This window comes from Mastomys coucha, unplaced genomic scaffold, assembly GCF_008632895.1.
Source record: "Mastomys coucha isolate ucsf_1 unplaced genomic scaffold, UCSF_Mcou_1 pScaffold22, whole genome shotgun sequence".
NCBI lineage: Eukaryota > Metazoa > Chordata > Mammalia > Rodentia > Muridae > Mastomys > Mastomys coucha.
The window spans coordinates 30,976,841-30,996,016 of record NW_022196905.1 but is presented as its reverse complement, the minus strand read 5'-3'; the positions used below and the strand labels follow the sequence as shown (position 1 = coordinate 30,996,016).

The window sequence follows — 19,176 nt, the reverse complement described above, 5'->3', positions numbered from 1 at the left end:
GAGGAAGGCAATGGATGTGGCCTGGTGAACAAAGCTCTGGGGGTGGGACTGGCTGTGGAGGTAGCAGGTGGTGGTGGGAGCTGGGCTTTTGTCTCCTCCCACCTCCTCACCTCCATGGTACTCCACATGAGACTGGCTTCCTGCACACATCTAAATTGGGCTTTACTCTCCCTGGTGGCAGTGGCAGGCAACTGGGTGATGCTTTTAAAGGCAAAGCTGTTTGGAAAATTCCACTTTAGTATACTGTGACATAGAGCACCACAGGCTTTCAGCATGGTCATTTCCTGGTGAGCATGGAGCTTGGCCACAAGCTATCTGCACCCCTCTTCTCCACCATCCCCATCTGCCCAGGCCATAAGGCAAAGCTTTAGGAGGACCCGTTCCTTCTGCTGTGACTTAGTCTTTCTGTCAGTGACTTGTGAAGAACAGGATATGAATGACCTTGGGTCGTGAGCCAGCCCTGCCTGGATCAGGGCTCTCAGGTGGCATAGGTTCTGCTGGGCTCCTAGACTGGCTGGAGTCTGGAGTTCCTCACCCAGCAGGCACGCTGCTTGGATGGTTCTCTCAGTGGAAGCCAATGCTGTCAGGCTCTCAGGTAGGCCTTTTCCCTGTGCATTGAACAGGCACAGGGCTGGGCTTGCTTAGCTCAAGGCTCTGGTGTGATTGGACTGAGAGCCTTAATCTTATGGTCTCAGGTGGCTGGGTAGGAAACATTGCTTCCTTGTGAAAAAGCACATGGAAATTTAAAAGTTACAACACGGGGGCTGGTGAGATGACTCAGCAGGTAAGAGCACCAACTTTCTCTTCCAAAGGTCCTGAGTTCAAATCCCAGCAACCACATGGTGGCTCACAACCATCCATAATGAGATCTGACTCCCTCTTCTGGTGTGTCTGAAGACAGCTACAGTGTACTTAGATATAATAATAAATAAATCTTTGGGCCAGAGCAAGTGGGGTCTACTGGAGCAAGAGAGGCTGACTGGAGCGAGCAGAGGTCCTAAAAGTCAATTCCCAACAACCAGATGAAGGCTCACAACTGTCTGTCCAACTACAGTGTGTACTCATCTACATAAAATAAATAAATAAATCTTCAAAAAATAAAAAATGAAAGTTACAACACATGTGCAGACCCAAGGCAATCAGCTATGGCCTGGCCCTCTGTCTGCTGTTTCTCTCTCTCCTCCTCTTGGAACTGAATTCAGGCCACTGATCTATCCTCCGGCCTCTCTCTGTCTTCTTTCATCCCTAGGGCTAGTGTGCATTTCATAGCCTTTGATTATAGTCAGTTTCAGTCTGTATTCAGATTTGTGCAAAGGTCTAGCCAACACTCCTTGTCCCTATTCTATTGTTACACATGGACATTGGGAGGTCTCAAAGCATATTGACAAACATTTGGCAGAGTTTTTCAGGGGCTGAACCATCACCTCAAACACTTATCATTCCTCTGTATTGGTGGCTAAACCCTCTAAATTAAATGTTTAGAAATACACAATTTAGGGACATGGAGAGATGGCTCAATGGTTATGAGCACTGTCCTCTCTTCCAGAGATCAATTCCCAGCAACCATATTGCCAAGAACCATTTAAAAGAGACTAAAAACTAGCAGGTGCTCTTCCTAAACTGGTTCTGCCATGGATTAAAATCTATGACAGAGGGCCTGGCAGTGGTGGCGCACGCCTTTAATCCCAGCACTTGGGAGGCAGAGGCAGGTGGATTTCTGAGTTCGAGGCCAACCTGGTCTACAGAGTAAGTTCCAGGATAGCCATGGCTACACAGAGAAACCCTGTCTCGAAAAACTAAAAAAAAAAAATCTATGACAGATTTGCTTCTGTAGGCAAGACCGAGAAGAATTTTAGTTTAGGAAAGATTCCTGCTATTAACATGATTATCTGTTATTATTAAATATATGACACTCACTAGGTATTGACCCACCCATTTGAGCAGATTTCTGCAGACCTATGAAGATGTACTCTCTTGTAATGTTGCTATACAGACAAACAGATAATGATTCTATAGAATTCCTAACTTGATTCAAATAATTTTGGAAAGAAAGTTTGTTTTATTTTTTGGGTTTTGGTTTTTTGGTTTTTTGAGGCAGAGTTTCTCTGTATAGCCCTGGCTGTCCTGGAACTCACTCTGTAGACCAGGCTGGCCTCAAACTCAGAAATCTGCCTGCCTCTGCCTCCCAAGTGCTGGGATTAAAGGCATGCGCCACCACCACCGAGCGGAAAGAAAGTTTTTTATAGATGGTCTTTAGTTGCTAGAAATATGTGATAAAGTTAGAATCAAGAATAGAATGTGGGCTGGTAAGATGGCTCAGTGGTTAAGAGCACCGACTGTTCTTCCAGAGGTCATGAGTTCAAATCCCAGCAACCACATGGTGGCTCACATCCATCCTTAATGAGATCTGATACCTTCTCCTGATGTGTCTGAGGACAGCTACAGTGTACTTACATATAATAATAATAATAAAAAAATTAAAAAAAGAATAGAATGTGCCTATTCCTCAGAATAGCAAATAAATAAAGGCTTCATAATTATCACACTAAAAAAAAATAGACGGGACAATTTTGTATGCAAGGAAAAACATTTAGGTCCAAGGGTAAAGTCACAGGTATGCACTATGATAAGGCAAGGCCAAGTAAAAACTGTTGCTTTGATCTTTTAGTGAGTACATTAGAATGAAACACTGTTTTGGACTTAATATCAACACCTTTCTGTAACTCCCATTCTATGTCACATTTTATCTCTGAGGTAATTTTCTAAAGAACGCTTTGTCTAAGAAGGTATAAAAGATTGGAGAAAAGAAATAAAGGTCTTGGCTGCATGGTCGGTCTTGGGGAGCTTTGCCCCATCCAGCCAGTCAGCCATCCAAATGTCCATGTCTGTCTGTCCATGTGTTTGTGTGTAGGTATATGTGTATATATGTAAGCATGCATGAATACTTGAGGAGTTCATTGTGACAGACAATTACACACTGGCCAGAATGTGGATATGTGAATGTTTGAATGTATATGTGTCTGTGCATATTTGACTGTATAAAGCATCTTAATTCTTTTCCTCTCCTTCCTCTCTGGTTCACAAAGAGTTAAACAGCTTAGGCAGGGAGGCTTCTGGCTGACTCACCAGAGAGAAGAGCACTGGCAATAAATCCTTTTACTTAACTCCCTGCTGCTAAATAGCATGCGTTATTCACCAGATATTAGCACATATTAAAGCAGAAGTAACACAGAGCTAATAAAGAGTTAAGATTTTAGCGCTCAATGAAGCACAGAACAGTCAGAAAGAGTTAAGTTTCCCTAGAGCTTATTTAAGCCTAAAGAGTTAAACAAAGCACAGAGAGTTATAATGTTTAATAAAGCACAGAGTTAAAGAGAAAAGAAACCAACATTTGTTTAACCATAGAATAAACAAGGACGTTTTTACAATCTTTTAGAAGTCATCAGCAAGCATTCAAGTTAGAGAGCTAGAAAGCCAGAGACCATCAGTCTTTAAAGCAATGTCTGACCTGTATCCCATTTTAAACCCATTCTAGGCCAGGCAGGCTCCTGGCACCACATGGTGGCTCACAGCCATCTATACTGGCATCTGATGCCCTCTTCTGACATGCAGGTATCCTTGCAGATGGAGCACTCATACATGAAATAAATCTTCAAAAAAAAAAAAAGAAAGAAAGAAATATACAGTTAAACAGGAGTGGTGATGATACAGTCCTGCAATCCCAGCACAGGGATCAGGAGTTCCCAACCATCTTTGTCTAGATAGCAACTTTGAGGCCAGGCTGAGCTCCATGAGACCCTGTTATTTAAAAATAAACAAACCAAGCACTTTAAAAACAGTGAACTGTTATCAGCCATGCTGACCCTACAGTCATGTCATGGACCATCTGAGACTATGCCTCTTTATCAGCTACAACCCTAAAGATTTTCTTGATGGTTGGGTATAGCATTTCATCTAGTAAATCTCCCTGTGTTGTGGGGGCATCTACACAGTTTATCTTTGTTGTAAATGATACCATGGTTATGTCTTGTTCCAAAAGAAACTGAGTTTGCATGTGATATTGAGTATTGTCAAGATTCCTCCTTTAGCAGAGCAGTGGTAGTGCACGCCTTTAATCCCCAGCACTTGGGAGGCAGAGGTAGGCAGATTTCTGAGTTCAAGGCCAGCCTGGTCTACAGATTGAGTTACAGGACAGCCAGGGATATACAGAGATACCCTGTCTCATAAAACCAAAATAAATAAAACATAAATAAATAAATAAATAAATAAATAAATAAAACAAAACAAAAGACAAATTCCCCTTTGTGTTCTTTGAAGGGACTGGACCTCTGAATCTTGATGCTTCAGATCCGTTGTAGGCCAGGAAGCTGGTAACCATACTGATTTTAAAAAATGAGAAAAAAACTGGTAATGGTGGTGCATACTTTTAATCCCAACACTTGGGAGGCAGATAGATCCCTGAGTTCAAGGCTAGCCTGGTTACACAGTGAATTCTAGGACAGTCAGGACTACACACATACACCCTAAAAAAAAAAAAAAAATGGAAAATTCTAGTTGATAGGCCCTGGTGCAAGAGTCAAAGTGTGGAGAGGTGTGTGGGTAGCAGTGGCTGCTCTGGCTGCCTAATGCTGTTCTGTTGGCACTCTGTATCTGCCTCAGGTTGCTAACCACTAATGCACTAGCAATTCCTGTCTTTTTTTTGTGTGTGTATGTTTTATTTTTTTGTACAATTTTAAGAACCAACCACAGCCGGGCAGTGGTGGCGCACACCTTTAGTCCCAGTACTTGGGAGGCAGAGGCAAGCGGATTTCTGAGTTTGAGGCCAGCCTGGTCTATAGAGTGAGTTCCAGGACAGCCAGGTCTACACAGAGAAACCCTGTCTTGGAAAACAAAACAAAACAAAACAAAACAAAACAAAAACCCAAACCAAAACAAAAACCAAAAAACCAACCTGAGTAATCCAAATTCCAAGCATTGTGTCCTAAAAATGGGAACTGTGGTCTCCATGGTGTAGGAGGTAATACTCCAAAAGAATGGAAAGGGAAAAAGACTGGGTTTTGGAAGGGCTCTGAGGGCCCTCTTGCCTAAAATGATGGACAGAGACAGCAAAGTCCCAGGGTAGCATAAGAACCTACTGTCACTGTAACCATGCCATGCCAGAAGCCAGTGGCATGGGAGGCAGGTTTGGGTTGGGCGGGACTTGATCTGAGGACAGTAGATAGATCTGTGACACCAAGACTGAGTGGCTTCATCTCCCACTCCTATCCTCTGTAAGGAGCGAGGCACTGAGTGAGCTTGGCAGGTTGTGGAGGCGAACCTCTGTCACAGAGGTCAGGTGCTGGCCATTGCCAGGGATGACTCCAGGTAAAGTCAGGTGTGAGTGTGACTCATTCACTTAGCTCATGTGTTGGTGGCATTCACAGAGATTGGGGAATATGTATGTGTTCAGGAGATGAGATCCTTCTGTCTCTGGAAGGGAGGTTAGGGGGTCCTAACAGAATAGCTATTTTGTGCCTGCCATCCTTCACCTGACTAAGGATTCTCCATCCTTCTCTCTTGACCTACTTTCTCCCCAATAACTCAGAGGGTTGACCTCATGTCCTAATGAGGACCTCCTGGAGCTTCATCAGGTTAGATAAACATTTTCCTTATAAGAAGTCATGGCTATAAATTGCAGAGCACTGCTTCTGTCTGTCCCAGGAGCCCCCATGAAAGCAGTTGTTATGAGCGGTGTGTCTTCGGTGTGTAGCAGGTGCACAGAAATGGTTTCTATGGATACTGGACATCATCAGGCATTCCTGCTTCTCTAAAGAGATACTCAGCAGAGCACATGGAAGTCATCCCTGGCAAGGTCTCCCTCCTCCTACATGGCTGGGAGGCTACCATTCTTTGTTCATACTGTATTGTTAGGGGTGGATCAGACAGTTCTAGGAGGGCTCCACGAATGTTGGAAAACTGACCAAGTTGGACAATTTGTATGACCATTGCTTCAACTACTTTGACCTTGTTCAATCTTGAAATAATGTAGGAATGAGAGGAGCTGTGTGCTTCAGAGATGGGGATGGGGACAGAATTTGATGGGGATGGGGCCAGCCAGAGTCTCTGAGGAGCTGGTATTTCTATCCACAAGTGAGAGGTTTACAGCCATCAAAGAAACCATGCACAGTGGGCAGTCCTTCTGGAACTCTCCAGCAGAGCCTGAAGGGAAAGAGAATAGTTTCCCCAGAGTTCTGCTGCAGTTGCAGGAGGGCTGTCAACTTGAGATGGATGTTTTCTCTGTATCTGGGAGCCAGAAGTGTTCTCAGTGGTTCTGAGTGGGTAAGTGGAGATTCTGAGGGGGTAAATGAAAGTTCTGAGCGGGTAAGTGGCTGAAAGTGGCCACACCCCTTTAGTGCTGTTCACTCTTTTTTTTTCTTTGTTTCAGACTCATTACGATGAGGCTTTATCTAGACCGCTTCTGGGGACTGATGGCAAAAGGTAAAAGGTCAAATCAAAGGGGTGGGGAGTGAGGAGTTCCCAGGGAGACACCAGGGCTCTGGCACTAGGCTGCTGAAGGGAGACAGAGTCAGAGGGTACCAGCTGCAAACCTGTGCACCGCAAAGAGCTGTTGATTCCAGAGACAGGACAATGGTCCCTTGTCATCTCAAAGTTTGGTGATTTTTTTAAAAAAATATTTTAAAAAAATTTTTATTTAATCTATGAGTGCTCTACATGCTATCTATGAAGGCCAGAAGAGGGCATCAGATCCCCTTGTAGCCACCATGTGGTTGCTGGGAATTGAACTCAGGATCTCTGGAAGAAGGGACAGTGCTTCTAACTGCTGAGCCATCTATCCTACCCTCATTGCAAGGTTTTAAAATTGATACTCAAGCATTATGGCTGCAAGGTGAGGAGTCATGAGGACTCCTGTGCATATGACATACAGACCCAATGTTTTTAAGTGTGAGATGGGACTAAAGCAAGTTTCTGCTTTCCAGTCAGTGTTTAAATCCAGCTGTGAGGGCACCAATGGGTGTGATGGAAACCTGGCATTGTTCTCACTTAAAACTGCCTGCCAGCAACTTAAGCACCTTTGAAATTTCTATTATGCAACAAATACTGAGGGATGCCCTGCAAGTCTCTCAGCTCTCTCCAAGATGACAAAAGACAGCCTATTTAAGCCTCTACCCTCCTGCCATTGTAAGTTGGAGCTAAGAGTAATTACAGTCATGATCCAGGGAGGGAAGTTGAAGCCAGTGTCTATCAAGGCTTTCAAGCAGTCTGTAGGCTCCTACACTGGCTAGAGTCTAGAGTCCCTCACCCATCAGGCACCCTGCTTGGATGGCCCTCTCAATGGAAGCCAATACTATCAGCCTCGCAGGTAGGCCTTTTCCCTGTGCATCTTAACAGGCACAGGGCTGGGCTTGCCTGTGATCTAGACTCTGATGTGATGGACTGAGAGCCTCAATCTCATGGCCTCGGGTGGGCTGTGTGGGACCCAACGTTGCTTCCTTGTGAAACAGCACATGCCACGTGGAAGTTTAAAAGTTACAACACATGTGCAGACCCAAGACATTCAGATATGGCCTGGCTCTTGGTTTGCTATCTCCCCCCACCGCCCCCCCCACCCTCCCGTTTACTCTTGGAACTGAATTCAGGCCACTGAGCTATCCTCCAACCTCTCTCTGTCTTCTTTCATCCCTAGGGGTGGTGTGCATTTCATAGCCTTTGATATAGCCGTGGTCTTGTAAGCCCTTCCTCTGGGTCTGTTTTGAATTCAAACTTATCTTTTTCTAGGTTGCAACTTTGAGGCTAGCATGAACTAAGAACTGTACCTCCTGCACGCCTCCAGGTATTTGCCAGGGCAGGGAGATTCCTCTTCCTGTAGGATAATGATGGGTCCAGCCTGATGAAATGGCTCCTGGCTGAGATGTAGTCAGGCTTTAAAGGGGCTTATTTGTGTTAGTAAGTCCTAGAATAAACCCAAACGATCCCAAGTACCCTTGGTATGGACCCAACAGACGCTCATGTCTCTATGCTTTTTGAGGCTCAGGAAAGTCAGCTCAGATGAGTTCAGGAAGTGAAATGCAGCTCAATGACTTGGCCTGGTAGGTGACATCCACCATAGGAATCTGGCTTTACTCTTCTCAGCTATAGCTGACTTCTACCTCCTTGAATCATACTTTTTCATAGATTGTGTCTCTATAATTTTTGCTACTTAAAAAGGTAACATAGTCGGACAGGGGTGGTGCACGCCTTTAATCCCGGCACTTGGGAGGCAGAGGCAGGCGGATTTCTGAGTTTGAGGTCAGCCTGGTCTACAGAGTGAGCTCCAGGACAGCCAGAGCTATACACAAGAGAAACCCTGTCTTGAAAAACCAAAAGAAAGGGAAAAAAAAAAAAAAAGGTAACATGTGCATAAAGCCAGGTGTGAATGGCACACACTTTTAATGCATTGGCAGAAGCAGGTGGATTTCTGTGTCCCCGGGTAGAGAAGGGTGCTGTCTAGTGAGGCCTCATCTAGTTCCTAAGCGAGTTCATCACACAACTTTCAAAAACACCGATGAACCCTGTATATCACCTCCCACCTCCCGAGGCCCGGCCTGCTGGGGCTTTGTATCCTGAAATATTAAAGTGAAGACAAAAGTTTGCGAACTACAGCGCTAGGCACTAAGCACGATAAGTCAGTGATCAGAAAAGCCTGTTTGACAGGTGGAGAAGCTAAGGCTATACCGGGAGGGCATTCCAAGGTCAATGATCCATAATCTGCGCTCAGGTGTACCACTACATACTCCCGTGGGCTATAAAGACTCCTCCAGCTGCTGGACAGGGGCGCCCTATCGATGCGCTCCGCCGCTCGGCTCCCCAGGCCTAGACCAGCCCCGTGCGCTTCTTCTCCCCCCTCCCTCCACTTCCCACTTCCAAGATGGCCGCGGGCGGAGCCGACCAGGTAAGGGGCCCCTGCCGGGAGTCTGCTGTGCCGGTGTGGACACTATGACTCTTTTAGAGCTTTCCTCGCAGCCCTGCTTGGGCCTGAGGACAGAAAAGGGCCGGGTACACAGCTCCTGAAATCTAGGACCGATACTTGGCAGGCCGGAGGAGCAGCGCCAGTAAATGTTGGGCTCCAAGCTCTACGGAGCCGCGGCGGGGGGCGAGAGCCCTGGCGGAAGAGCAGTGGAAGATCGGTGAGGGCGTGGCTTGGGAACGTGAGGGCGTGGCTAGGGAACGCGGGCGCGTGGTAACTCTTCTGTCCCCTGGAGTCTGGCTAGCCGGACTGGAGAGTCAGAACGGACGAGCGTAGGGCGTGGCTTGTGAGCTCTCGGGGGCGTGTTTGTGGAGCACGGGGCGTGGCGGTACACCGGAGGCCCTGGGAGAGAGTGATTGGAGTTGCGTGTTGGGCTGAAGAGGCTCAGCGGAAGAGCGGTCGCCTCCGGGGGGGCGTGGCTATGGAGCGCGGGCGTGGTGGGGGCGGGGTCTGGCGCTGGCTGCTTTTAGCCGCGGGCGGCTGGCGAGCACCTGCAGTGACCCGGCGTCTGCCGCGTCTAAGCCTCCTAGCCCAGCAAGTTGCAGGCCCCACGGGGCCTGGGCTGCGGGCCATTGGCCCGGAGATGGCGTTGGAGCTGCGGTAGCTCGGGTACTGAGGGGCTCTGTAGGGTCAAGCTGAGAGGTTGCGGAGGGCTGACGCTGACCGCTGCCACCTGCTGCTGCTCCGTCGGCCAGGCAGGGCGGTCTGAGAGGGCGGGTGGGGAGGGCTGGTATTCCGGCTGAAGTGCGGCTGCCCTCGGTCAGAGCTTGTCGCGACGTGCGCCTTTTCCAGAACTTGGTGAAAAGTTCTCTTCTTAGATGTAGTGCTGCGAGCAAAAGAGGTGTCTGCTCTGCGTGCCCTGAGCCAGCGTCCTCAGACCCCTGTCCTGTTCAGATCTCTGCCTTCACTCCTTTTTAGACCCTGTGATATTCAGGTCTCTGTCCTCCCCAAACCTCTTGCCTGTTCAGATCCTAGTAATCCTCAGACCCCTGGCCTCTTCAGATTCGATCCTCAGACCCCTGGTGGGTCTCGGATCTCCATCCTCCTAAGACTTTTTATCCCAAAACTTGCTAAAAGTTTTCTCACACCGGAGGCTACGACTGGCTCATCCTACTTTGACGGGGCTGTGGCCTGCAAACCGAGTCTGCTCTGAGGGTCTGCGCCTGAATCCTCCTCAGATCTCTGACCTGTTCAGATCTCTGTCCCCTTCAGTTCTTCCTCCTCGGCCCTTTGTGGTGTGTTCATATGTTCTTCCTCCTCATGCCCAGTTCTTCTCAGACTGCCAAACCTCTTTCTTAAATCTCCTGACCCACTTGGGTTCCTGGGCTGCAGAAGGTCCTTCAGGGAGGGACCCTAGACCCCACTCTCCTCAGACTCATTTCCTGGGTTATGTGCTCAGATCTTCTACTCTCTGGCTGTAGAACCCATTTTATCTCTAGAGACCCTCAGTACTGGGCATATTGGTAGGCTAGAGGAACAACCTGACCTCTGCCCAACCCCTACTCAGGATCTTGTCATCCCTTTGGAGGGGATTGGCTAGATTTCCGGAGGGTGCTAATCAGTAGACTCCTGATAGAGCCCCAGTGAGGCTGAGAATGTCAGAGATACCTCCTGACCAGGCCCAGTGAAACTTGAAACTGCCTCTCTCTGAAAGTAACATAGACGGGCTCTTCCAGGAGGAATTACATTTGCTCTGTAAGAGTCTGTGTTCACTATTGCAGTTTGTCACTTCCAGAGGCTCTGGCTATTCTATGATTATTTCATGTCCTCTGGCTGAGAGGGAGTCCTGGTGTTTGGGGGCAGACTTTTGGAGGATGGGTTTCCTGTGGCTGTTGGTAGCTCTGCTAAAAGAACTTGGCTAGCCTTTGTATCAGTCTTGGCACACTTATGTGCCAGTGCCAAACTAAGACTCCAGTTTGATATTGCCTCCCCTTCCTCCAGCTCTTAACACCTTTGCATTACAAAGCCCAGAGACAGTCTCTCTGTGCACACAGGGTTTCTTCCTGCTGCTAGCGCCTCTCCTGCATGCTCTGCTCACCCTGTTGTATGGGTTTGACCCATTGAGATCTGAGTTCCATGATCCTGCTGAGAACCAGCTGTAATGAGAACCTGGTGTATACCTGCTGCTTAGGGTTATTGGGTGCACTCTTCTGGAACATTAAGAGAAGGAGGCGTGACTGTGGGAGATGAGGTGAGAGAGACAGAGGTGGGGTGCAGACTGAGGCTGCACAAGACAAGGCTCTGCTCACCCTGATGACCTCAGTGGCCCTAGCTGGCCATGGTGTGTGTGTGTTTAGCACCTTTCTTGCTTGAGTTAGGCTTGCTTTCTTTTTGAGCAGCAAAGTTTTTGTACTCTGCCCTCAGCCCATCCCCCTCACATTCAGATCTCACTTGGCTCCTAGGGATCTGTATTTCTTTAGCACCTTCAGTTAGCCTGATTCCTGTTATGCAGAGAATGAGTTTCTTATCTCTGTCGTATACTAGGACCAGTTACTTCCTTGTGTTAGCCTCTCTAATAGCGAGGAGGACATGGCTTCAGGGAGCCTTGTCTTCGAATCTGACTCCCCATGGGTCAGAGATCCTTAACTTCATGTTCCTATCCTCAGCGCTGAGCATCTTAGCCACATGATGTGGGTTGAGACCTTGCAGAGGATTTGTCAGAATATATAAATATTCTGTGTATATATAAAAAGAGTTTAGGAAATTGTGTATGTATGTATGTATGTATGTATGTCTCCTGATGTTTGCTTTAGGACTAGATATAAAGTAAATGTCTTAGGTCAGGAGTGTTGAAACTTTTTGACTGATGAGCTAGAAGACTCTCAGGAGTAGGTCAATGTGGGTAATTTCATTTTTCCTTGGGAAAATTGAGGCCCAGAGTCCATTCATTGCCACATAGCATGCATGAGGAGAGGTGCTAGAGCAGGAAGAAGCCCTGTGTACACAGGGTGACTGTGTCTGGGCTTTGTAATGCCAAGGTGATAAAATAGTGGGCCTGAGTTGGCTGTCCATCTTGTGCCAAGATCTTCTAAGGCTTAGCTTAGGCCAGGCATGGTTCTAAAAGCATCATGTGACCTTGTTCCCCTAATCTTGCTAACTGCCTGATAAGGTTAAGGTTACTATTGACTTCATTTTGCAGTGAAACAGAAGCACATGAAGTTAAACTAAACCAAGGTTACACAATTAACAAGTGGAGAAGCTGGGATTTGAATCAAGGTAGTCTGTTCCAGAGTCTATAGCTCCACCCATCTTACTTATTTTAAAATTATCTTATGAAATTACACTTATTATTTATTTGTGTGTATGTCAAGGGACAATTTCTAGTCAGTCTTCTCCTTTTACTTGTGGGTCCTTAGGATCGAACTCAGGTTATTAGGCTTAGCATCAAGCACCTTTACCAGCTGAGCCATTACTGTGGTCTTAAAAAGTTTATAAATTTTTACTATTGTTGTGTTTATGTGACATGTGTGTGGTTGAGCATGCCTATGCTGCATGTGTAGAGGTTGGAGGACAACTTTTGGAGTCAGTTCTTTCTCTGTACCTTTATGAGAGTTCCAGGGATGGAATTTAGGTTGCCAGGCATGTGCAAGAAGTGCCTTTACCCACTGAGCTGTCTGATTGGCCCTATTTTTAAAAGTTTTGGGGGCTAGAGAGATGGTTCAGCATTTATAAGCACTTGCTGCTCTTCCAGAGGGTCCAGGTTCAATTCCTAACACCCACATGGCAGTTCACCTGTGTAACTTCAGTTCTAGGGGATCCGGTGCTCTCTTCTGACCTTAGTAGGCACCAGGAACCCTGGTGCACAGACATACATGGAGGCAAAATATTCATATGGATACAGTAATGTTTAAAGTTCATTTCTATTAACATCTACCATGTAAAATAGTAAAAGTTGTTAAGTGTTTGGCTTATCAATTATCATAAAGTTGAGGACATGTCTTTTTAAGTATTCCAGCAGGCCTTGTGTGGTGCTCTGATGTCATACCTATCGTGAGTCTAGCCCTTCCCTTCAGCAACTTGGAGCAAGTTGCTTTCTTTACATTTCAGTGTCTACAGTGTACTTAGCATACTTGTGACTAGGTTTTATGGCCCTTCCCATGGTACAGCACATGGTGGGTGCTCAGAGAGGTCTCTTCTGTTAAGAATGAAGCAGGCCTTTACTCCCAGTGCTCTGGAAGCAGAGGCAAGCAGATCTCTGTGAGTTTGAGGCCAGCTTTGTCAATTAGTGAGCTCCAGGCCAGCTAGAGCTACTTAGTGAATGAAAGAGACTCTTTTTTCTCAAACAAATAAAGAATTTTAATCATGTTGCCTTTGTAAAGTGGTCTGCGTATCTTCCGAATCCATCATGACTTCACAGGTATCTGTCTAGTCATTAAATGTGGCTGAGGAAGGAACACTCCATATATTATGCCCGTAATTTAAAGGGTCTCATGTTGGCCTTTTAGTCATAGCACCTGTGGCCAGTGTAAGTTAAGTGTCTTTCTTTAGGGCTTTGAGGGAGCCTTTGGGATCCTCAACAGCCTGAAGTCTGGTATGCTGAAATATACAGATGAAATGGTTCACCCAGAACTTCAGGTAAGTTGCCATTCACCCTCCAGAGGGATGTATGAGTTTAGGAAATTGTTTTAGGACTGTTTTTGCCCTAAAAATAACCTATCTAAAAAGAAAGAACTTTTATAATTGACTCCCATTCTGCACAGTGGCAGTACAAAGAGTGAACAGGGGGCTGCATCCCACTCTTGAGTCAGATCCAGGTTAGCCCAGCATGGCTGCTTTCTTAGCCCTGGCTCTTAGTCTGGAGCTGAGCTTTGCTGGCACTTATCTAAGTAGATGTGTATGGCACTTATCTAAGTAGATGGGTGTGAGGGTTGAGTACCTGGCAGGCTCTCTGCTCCTGATGGTGGCTGCTCCTGTAAAGTGGTGTAATGCTCTAGCACTTGAGACCTAGGACTATCCTGGTCCCTTTGACCTTCCTACTTAAAGAGGACTTAAGAGAGACTCTCCCCTGGTTAGTTCCTGTGGTGCTCTCTGCAGTGCAGGGGAATTCCCACAAATGAAATGTCTCTGTGGGACTCTGGTGTTAGACCTCATTCCTAGCCTGTCCTGAGCTAAAGTTTGTCCTGAAGCCTGTGTTCTGGGCTGAGATGCAGCCTGGTGGAACTACTGTTTCTGTGAAGAGGCAGAAGGCCTCCTCAGAACCCTCACTGTTAAACATGGGCACCCCAAGCAGCTTTCTCAAGAGTGTTGTGGGTGTTAGATACAGACAATTTGTGGGGCCCATCCAGCTTAGAGCACCCTGGTCTGCATTAACCGGTAGCTATGCAGGTAGAAGGTGTTACAGGTGATCCTGCTTTCCTGAGACTGACCCTGATGTATGTGCCCTCAGGCGTGGCTGAGTAGAAACAAGCTTTGAGTGTTCTGCCCTTAGACTAAGGACCTGGAAATCAGGTAGAACTGGGTTGAAGGGAGACATGGCAGCTAAGGTGAGTGTACGGTCCTGCCCTTTGGTGGTCAGAGAGAACAGCAACATTCCTTTGCTAGTGGTGCCAGGAATCCCCTTTGCCCAGGAACATCCAGAGAGGAGTTGGGACAAGAAGGGCTACTTGGGCCCATATCCTTTGGGGTGGGGGCAGTCCACCCCAAAGGAATGGTGCTGGGGCAGTTTATTCTTTTGCAGCCACCAGGAAGGGGATTTCCCTTCCTAAGGACAAAACTAATCATTTGGTTTTTGTTTCAAAATTGGTGTGTGTGTGTGTGTGTGTGTGTGTGTGTGTGTGTGTGTGTGTGTGGTGTGAAGAAGATTCTGGCCATGTCTTAAGTCTTGGACTTTGGGGAGGAGGAAATCAAGTGCTTGCAACTGGATTAGACAGTCTCACATAGCCCTGTCCACATCACTAGTAGAACCTGGTTCTCTTTTCTTTGTTGCTTGTCTTACACAAAGAACTGCTCTATGGGGTGGATTTGGGCTGTTCCAGAACCTTAGGCAGTTTCTTTCCTCTTTGCTTCCTGCAGAACACATGAAACTCCTGTGGTCTTGTTATGTGTTAAAAACAGCCTTCCTCATATGCTTGTTTCATATCTTGTGTGTTTGTCTCTGGTCCGGAAAGTGGTGACTAATCACCATTTACCCTGCATTTTGTCCCTGCCCTGGCAGTGTGCTCCTTCCTCCCTAAATGGACTGCCTCAGTTAGTGCCTTAGTCTGCCCAGGTTAGAGTGCCTGCTGTAGGCACATTGTGTTGCTCCGATGTAGATGCCAGAAAATGACTGTCATTGTGGATAGCAGTTCCCATCATTGGGTCTACACGTAACCTGTTGTACTGAATTGCCCAGTTGCAGTGTCTGGTATATGCACATGTTACCAGGACTCAGTGGGATTTTCCTACTTGCATTGCTTCTGTTAGTGCTGCTTCGTTCTTAGAATATAACCCAGATTTCAGTTATGCTCATGGGAACAGTCTGGGAAACCTGCCCACATGAGGACTTGGCTGTTAGTAATTAATTCAGCACATACTTTTAAAAATCCTTAATCTATGGTAGATGCTGAAGTCCAGAAATGAGTAGAACTGTTCCTGCCTGACGTTTGGGATCTGGTGGCAAGAAACAGGGGAACAATTGTAAAATCTCATAATTTTAGGTGGGGTGTGGCAGAAGAGTATAGAAAGAGCTTTGTAGCTTCCTGAAGGAGCTGGGGAGGGGGCACTATGCAGAGGAGGAAGGAGGTGGCTAGCGGCAACTTTCCGTGCCATAGATTGCTAGAGCCTAAAGCCCCTGATGACCTTGCTGGGCCGGAGCTCCTTGCTTCCTACAGTGGCCCCAGTTAGGTTGCATGTTGAAAGGTGGGGGAAGGCAGAGATGATGGCAGGGCCTTTGTATCTGCTTAGTGTGGGGAATTCGGGCTCAGTATGTGCTTAGAAAGCATGTGACTTGGAGGCAGGCCACCTTCTTTAGGCCAACTTCCAAAGATCACCCTACAGCCTTTTCTCAGAAGCATGTGCTTTGTTTGTGCAACTTCTCCCTTATTGGGGCACTGGTACAAGGTAGGAGGCCTGGAGCATGGCCTCTGGTTTTATGGCATAGGTAGAACCAGGTGGAAGGGCTCAAGGACCAGGTAGCCTTGTCCCTTTGCAGAAGTTGGTTCTAGAGTATAGTTTTAGTTAGGATTAACTATTGCTGCAACAAAACACCATGACCAAAAAGCAAGTTGGGGAGGAAAGGGTTTATTTGGTTTACACTTTTTTTTTTTAAAGATTTATTTATTTATTATATGTAAGTACACTGTAGCTGTCTTCAGACACACCAGAAGAGGGCGTCAGATCTCATTATGGGTGGTTGTGAGCCACCATGTGGTTGCTGGGATTTGAACTCAGGACCTTCCGAAGAGCAGTCGGTGTTCTTCCCCACTGAGCTATCTCACCAGCCCCTGGTTTACACTTATTTATTGTTGTTCATCATCAAAGGAAGTCAGGACAGGAACTTAGACAAGGCAGGACCTAGAGGCAGGAGCTGATGCAAGGGTTTTGTTTCTGGCCTGCTCCCCCTGGCTTGCTCAGTCTGTTTTCTTTTAGAACCTAGGACCACCAGCCCTGGGATTGAACCACCCACAATGGGCTGGGCCCTCTCCTGTCAATCACTAATTAAGAAAACGCTATGGAGGCATTTTTGTCGATTAAGAGTCCCTCCTTTCAGATATCTCTATTTGTCAAGTTGACATAAGAGTAGCCAGCACAAATATGCTACCGCCGGCCGGAGCACTCTTTCTCTTTTAGGTTTATTTCCTCAAAGACAGACATTCTGTTCCTGAGACTTAATGAATCACCAGAGGCCTCAGAATTCATCTAGCTTTTCCCTGAAAGAGGCCGCAAAGACAGGGAACACCATGGCTCTGGGCTCACAGCCCTTCTTTCTTCCCCACTTCTTGCTTAGGTTTGAAGGAGGGTCCTTGGAATTAATTCTATGAATGAGGTGCCATTGTCTGAATAAGATGATTTCTCACCCCACAGACTACACTAGCTAGGTGCCTTGTGTTGCCCAGGCACTGACTGCTGTGCACTCTAAGAGCAGAATCTCTTGATTACAGTTGAACTTGCATCTCCTGCAGACACTCACAGTCACAGCTAGAAAACAAGGAACTGTGGCTGTGGAGGACCTGTGAGGTCTGGTGTCTGGCTTCTCCACACCTCCTTGTTTCTTTTGTCTTCAGACAAACCTGTAGTATAGTATTGTTAATGTTCACTGCTGGGGAAGCAGGAAGTTGAGGTTCAGAAAGGTCGAGGTCACCCCAGCTGGTAAGTGGCAGAGCCAGAATTTCAGCTGGGCCTGTAAAGATTTCTTCTTCTGACTGAGGCCTTGTGCCAGTTTGATCTTCTGGAGGCTGATGGTGTTTTGATATATAGTAACCTTTGCCTTTGTCAAAGATTAGCTCTTAACTATGTGATAAAATGATGCTTCTTTTATTCTTGCTTTAATTAAAAAAGAGTACAACTTCCAATTTGTGTGTATCTGGATCTACTTGTATCTTTTTGTGATTCTTTTTTCTTAACATAGCAATAGGTTAAGTTTTCCCACAGCAGGGAACACAGATGGTGTGTGATATCCTTGAGGGACATGGCTGCTGGACTCTAGGTGGACATCAAGGTGAGCAATGCAAATTAAAATATGCTAACACCCGCTGAAGGATGCTCAACTCCTTGAGAATAAATTGAATTTTTGTCTGTAGGTTTAAAAACTTTTTCAGCTCTTACATAATTTTGTTTCTGTAACAAACTAAATTTGCCTGTGTTTTTCTTGTGTTGTGGTACACTGTGGTTCTAACTTGTAAGAAAAATAGGTTATTAGTCAGAACACCTCTGGAGCTAAATGAACCTTACTTGGGGGATCCTGGTTTTCTGTGGCTCCAGCTATTTCTGAATTCTGCCTTTCCATTCACTCCCTTCTGTTTCCATTTTTGCTCTTTGCTGCACTGACTGACTGGCTCCTTCAGTTTCTGGGAGGAGGAGATTACTTCCCTCCCCCCTTTCTGCTTTTAATCGGTTTGCTTCTGCTGCACTTAAGGAGCTTGGCTTCCTGAGGGCTGCAGGAGGCTTCTTGTAGAAGCTAGACTGACATCTTAGCAAGTGAACTTCTGTGTCTGCTGTGCCTTGGAGTCCTCAGCCACTTCTTGTTTGATGAAAGCAGCTGCGCCTCCAGGGCCAAGTGTCCATTCATTACTTTCCTTGGTACTTAATTAATTCCCCAAGGTTGTCTGTAGTGAAGCTGGGGTTACAGTCTGGAAGTGGCTGGAGTCTGGAGTTCTGGTCCTTAGATTCTGCTCTGTGGTCAGGTTAGGGTGTACTGTCCGATCTCTAGTTTTGACATTTTAAAAACAAGGGGTAAGTTTTCACTGGTGAGGGTGACAGTGTGCTAAGGGCTGTGTTTTTCAGACTGGAATTTTCTCCTGGCTTGTGCCTGCCTCTTTGGCCAGAGAATTGTAGGCATGGCCTTTGAGGTGTGTGTGTCAATGCTTTAGATTCTTCTTTCAAGCCCTGGCTTTTTCTCTTCTATTATTAACATATCTTCACTGAACTAACTTCCTGTTCTGTATTTAAAGAGCCTGTTCTAAGCCATTTAAAAGTAGGAATGGCCTTCCCTCTGACCCCCAATCCTACCTCTCTAGCTAAGTCTGATCTTGGGCTATTCTGAGTGCTCAACTTCCGTTGTGAAGGAAAAGTGCGCCCTGTCTTAGACTTGAGTGAGCCTGGTAGTGCTGTGGAAAGGTGTGGCCAGTTGGGGTGTGCTTGGGCAGTCTTATTGAAGATGGCATATTTGTAAGCGTATAATTCACTTTACTGTTTTTCTGTCTTAATGAAGTTAGCTTGGTTTTAATGCTGTTTCACAATGACTAGGATTGAACCCATGGCTTTGCTCATTCTAGCCAAGTAGCACTACTGAGCAATATTCTCAGCCCCTCATTCACATCTTTAGGTTAGAGGTATTCTATTGATAGTTTGCCCGCTTGGTTATCTTTGTACCACTGTTACAGAAGGCCTGAGACAAGCAACTTGTAAGAGTGAAAGGCCTATTTCAACTCATTGTTTAGAGAGTTCTTCAGTCCATGTATTTTGGCTTTGTTGCTTTTGCCCAGGGAAGTACAGAATATCATGATAGGAGCGGGTGACAAAAGAATCCTTAAAAA

The 19,176-nt window shown here is 46.4% G+C and overlaps 1 protein-coding gene across 5 annotated transcripts in view; it reads left to right on the top strand.

Annotated features, from left to right (window-relative positions):
- The first annotated feature begins 7,817 nt into the window (after positions 1–7,817).
- Positions 7,818–19,176, top strand: part of Tbc1d14 (TBC1 domain family member 14) — a 90,910-nt gene continuing 79,551 nt past the window's right edge. Inside the window, exon 1 of one of the 5 annotated variants that reach the window (XM_031341856.1) lies at positions 7,818–7,831. Coding sequence is in view for 1 of the 5 variants with exons in the window: in XM_031341852.1 (XP_031197712.1) it covers positions 17,585–17,639 (55 nt within the window). In the remaining 4 variants the exon portion in view is untranslated. Of the gene's footprint in view, positions 7,832–8,903; positions 8,930–8,961; positions 9,165–9,472; positions 9,614–17,454; positions 17,640–19,176 lie in introns of those variants that run through there. The other 4 variants (XM_031341853.1, XM_031341855.1, XM_031341854.1 and 1 more) reach the window with 4 other exon arrangements.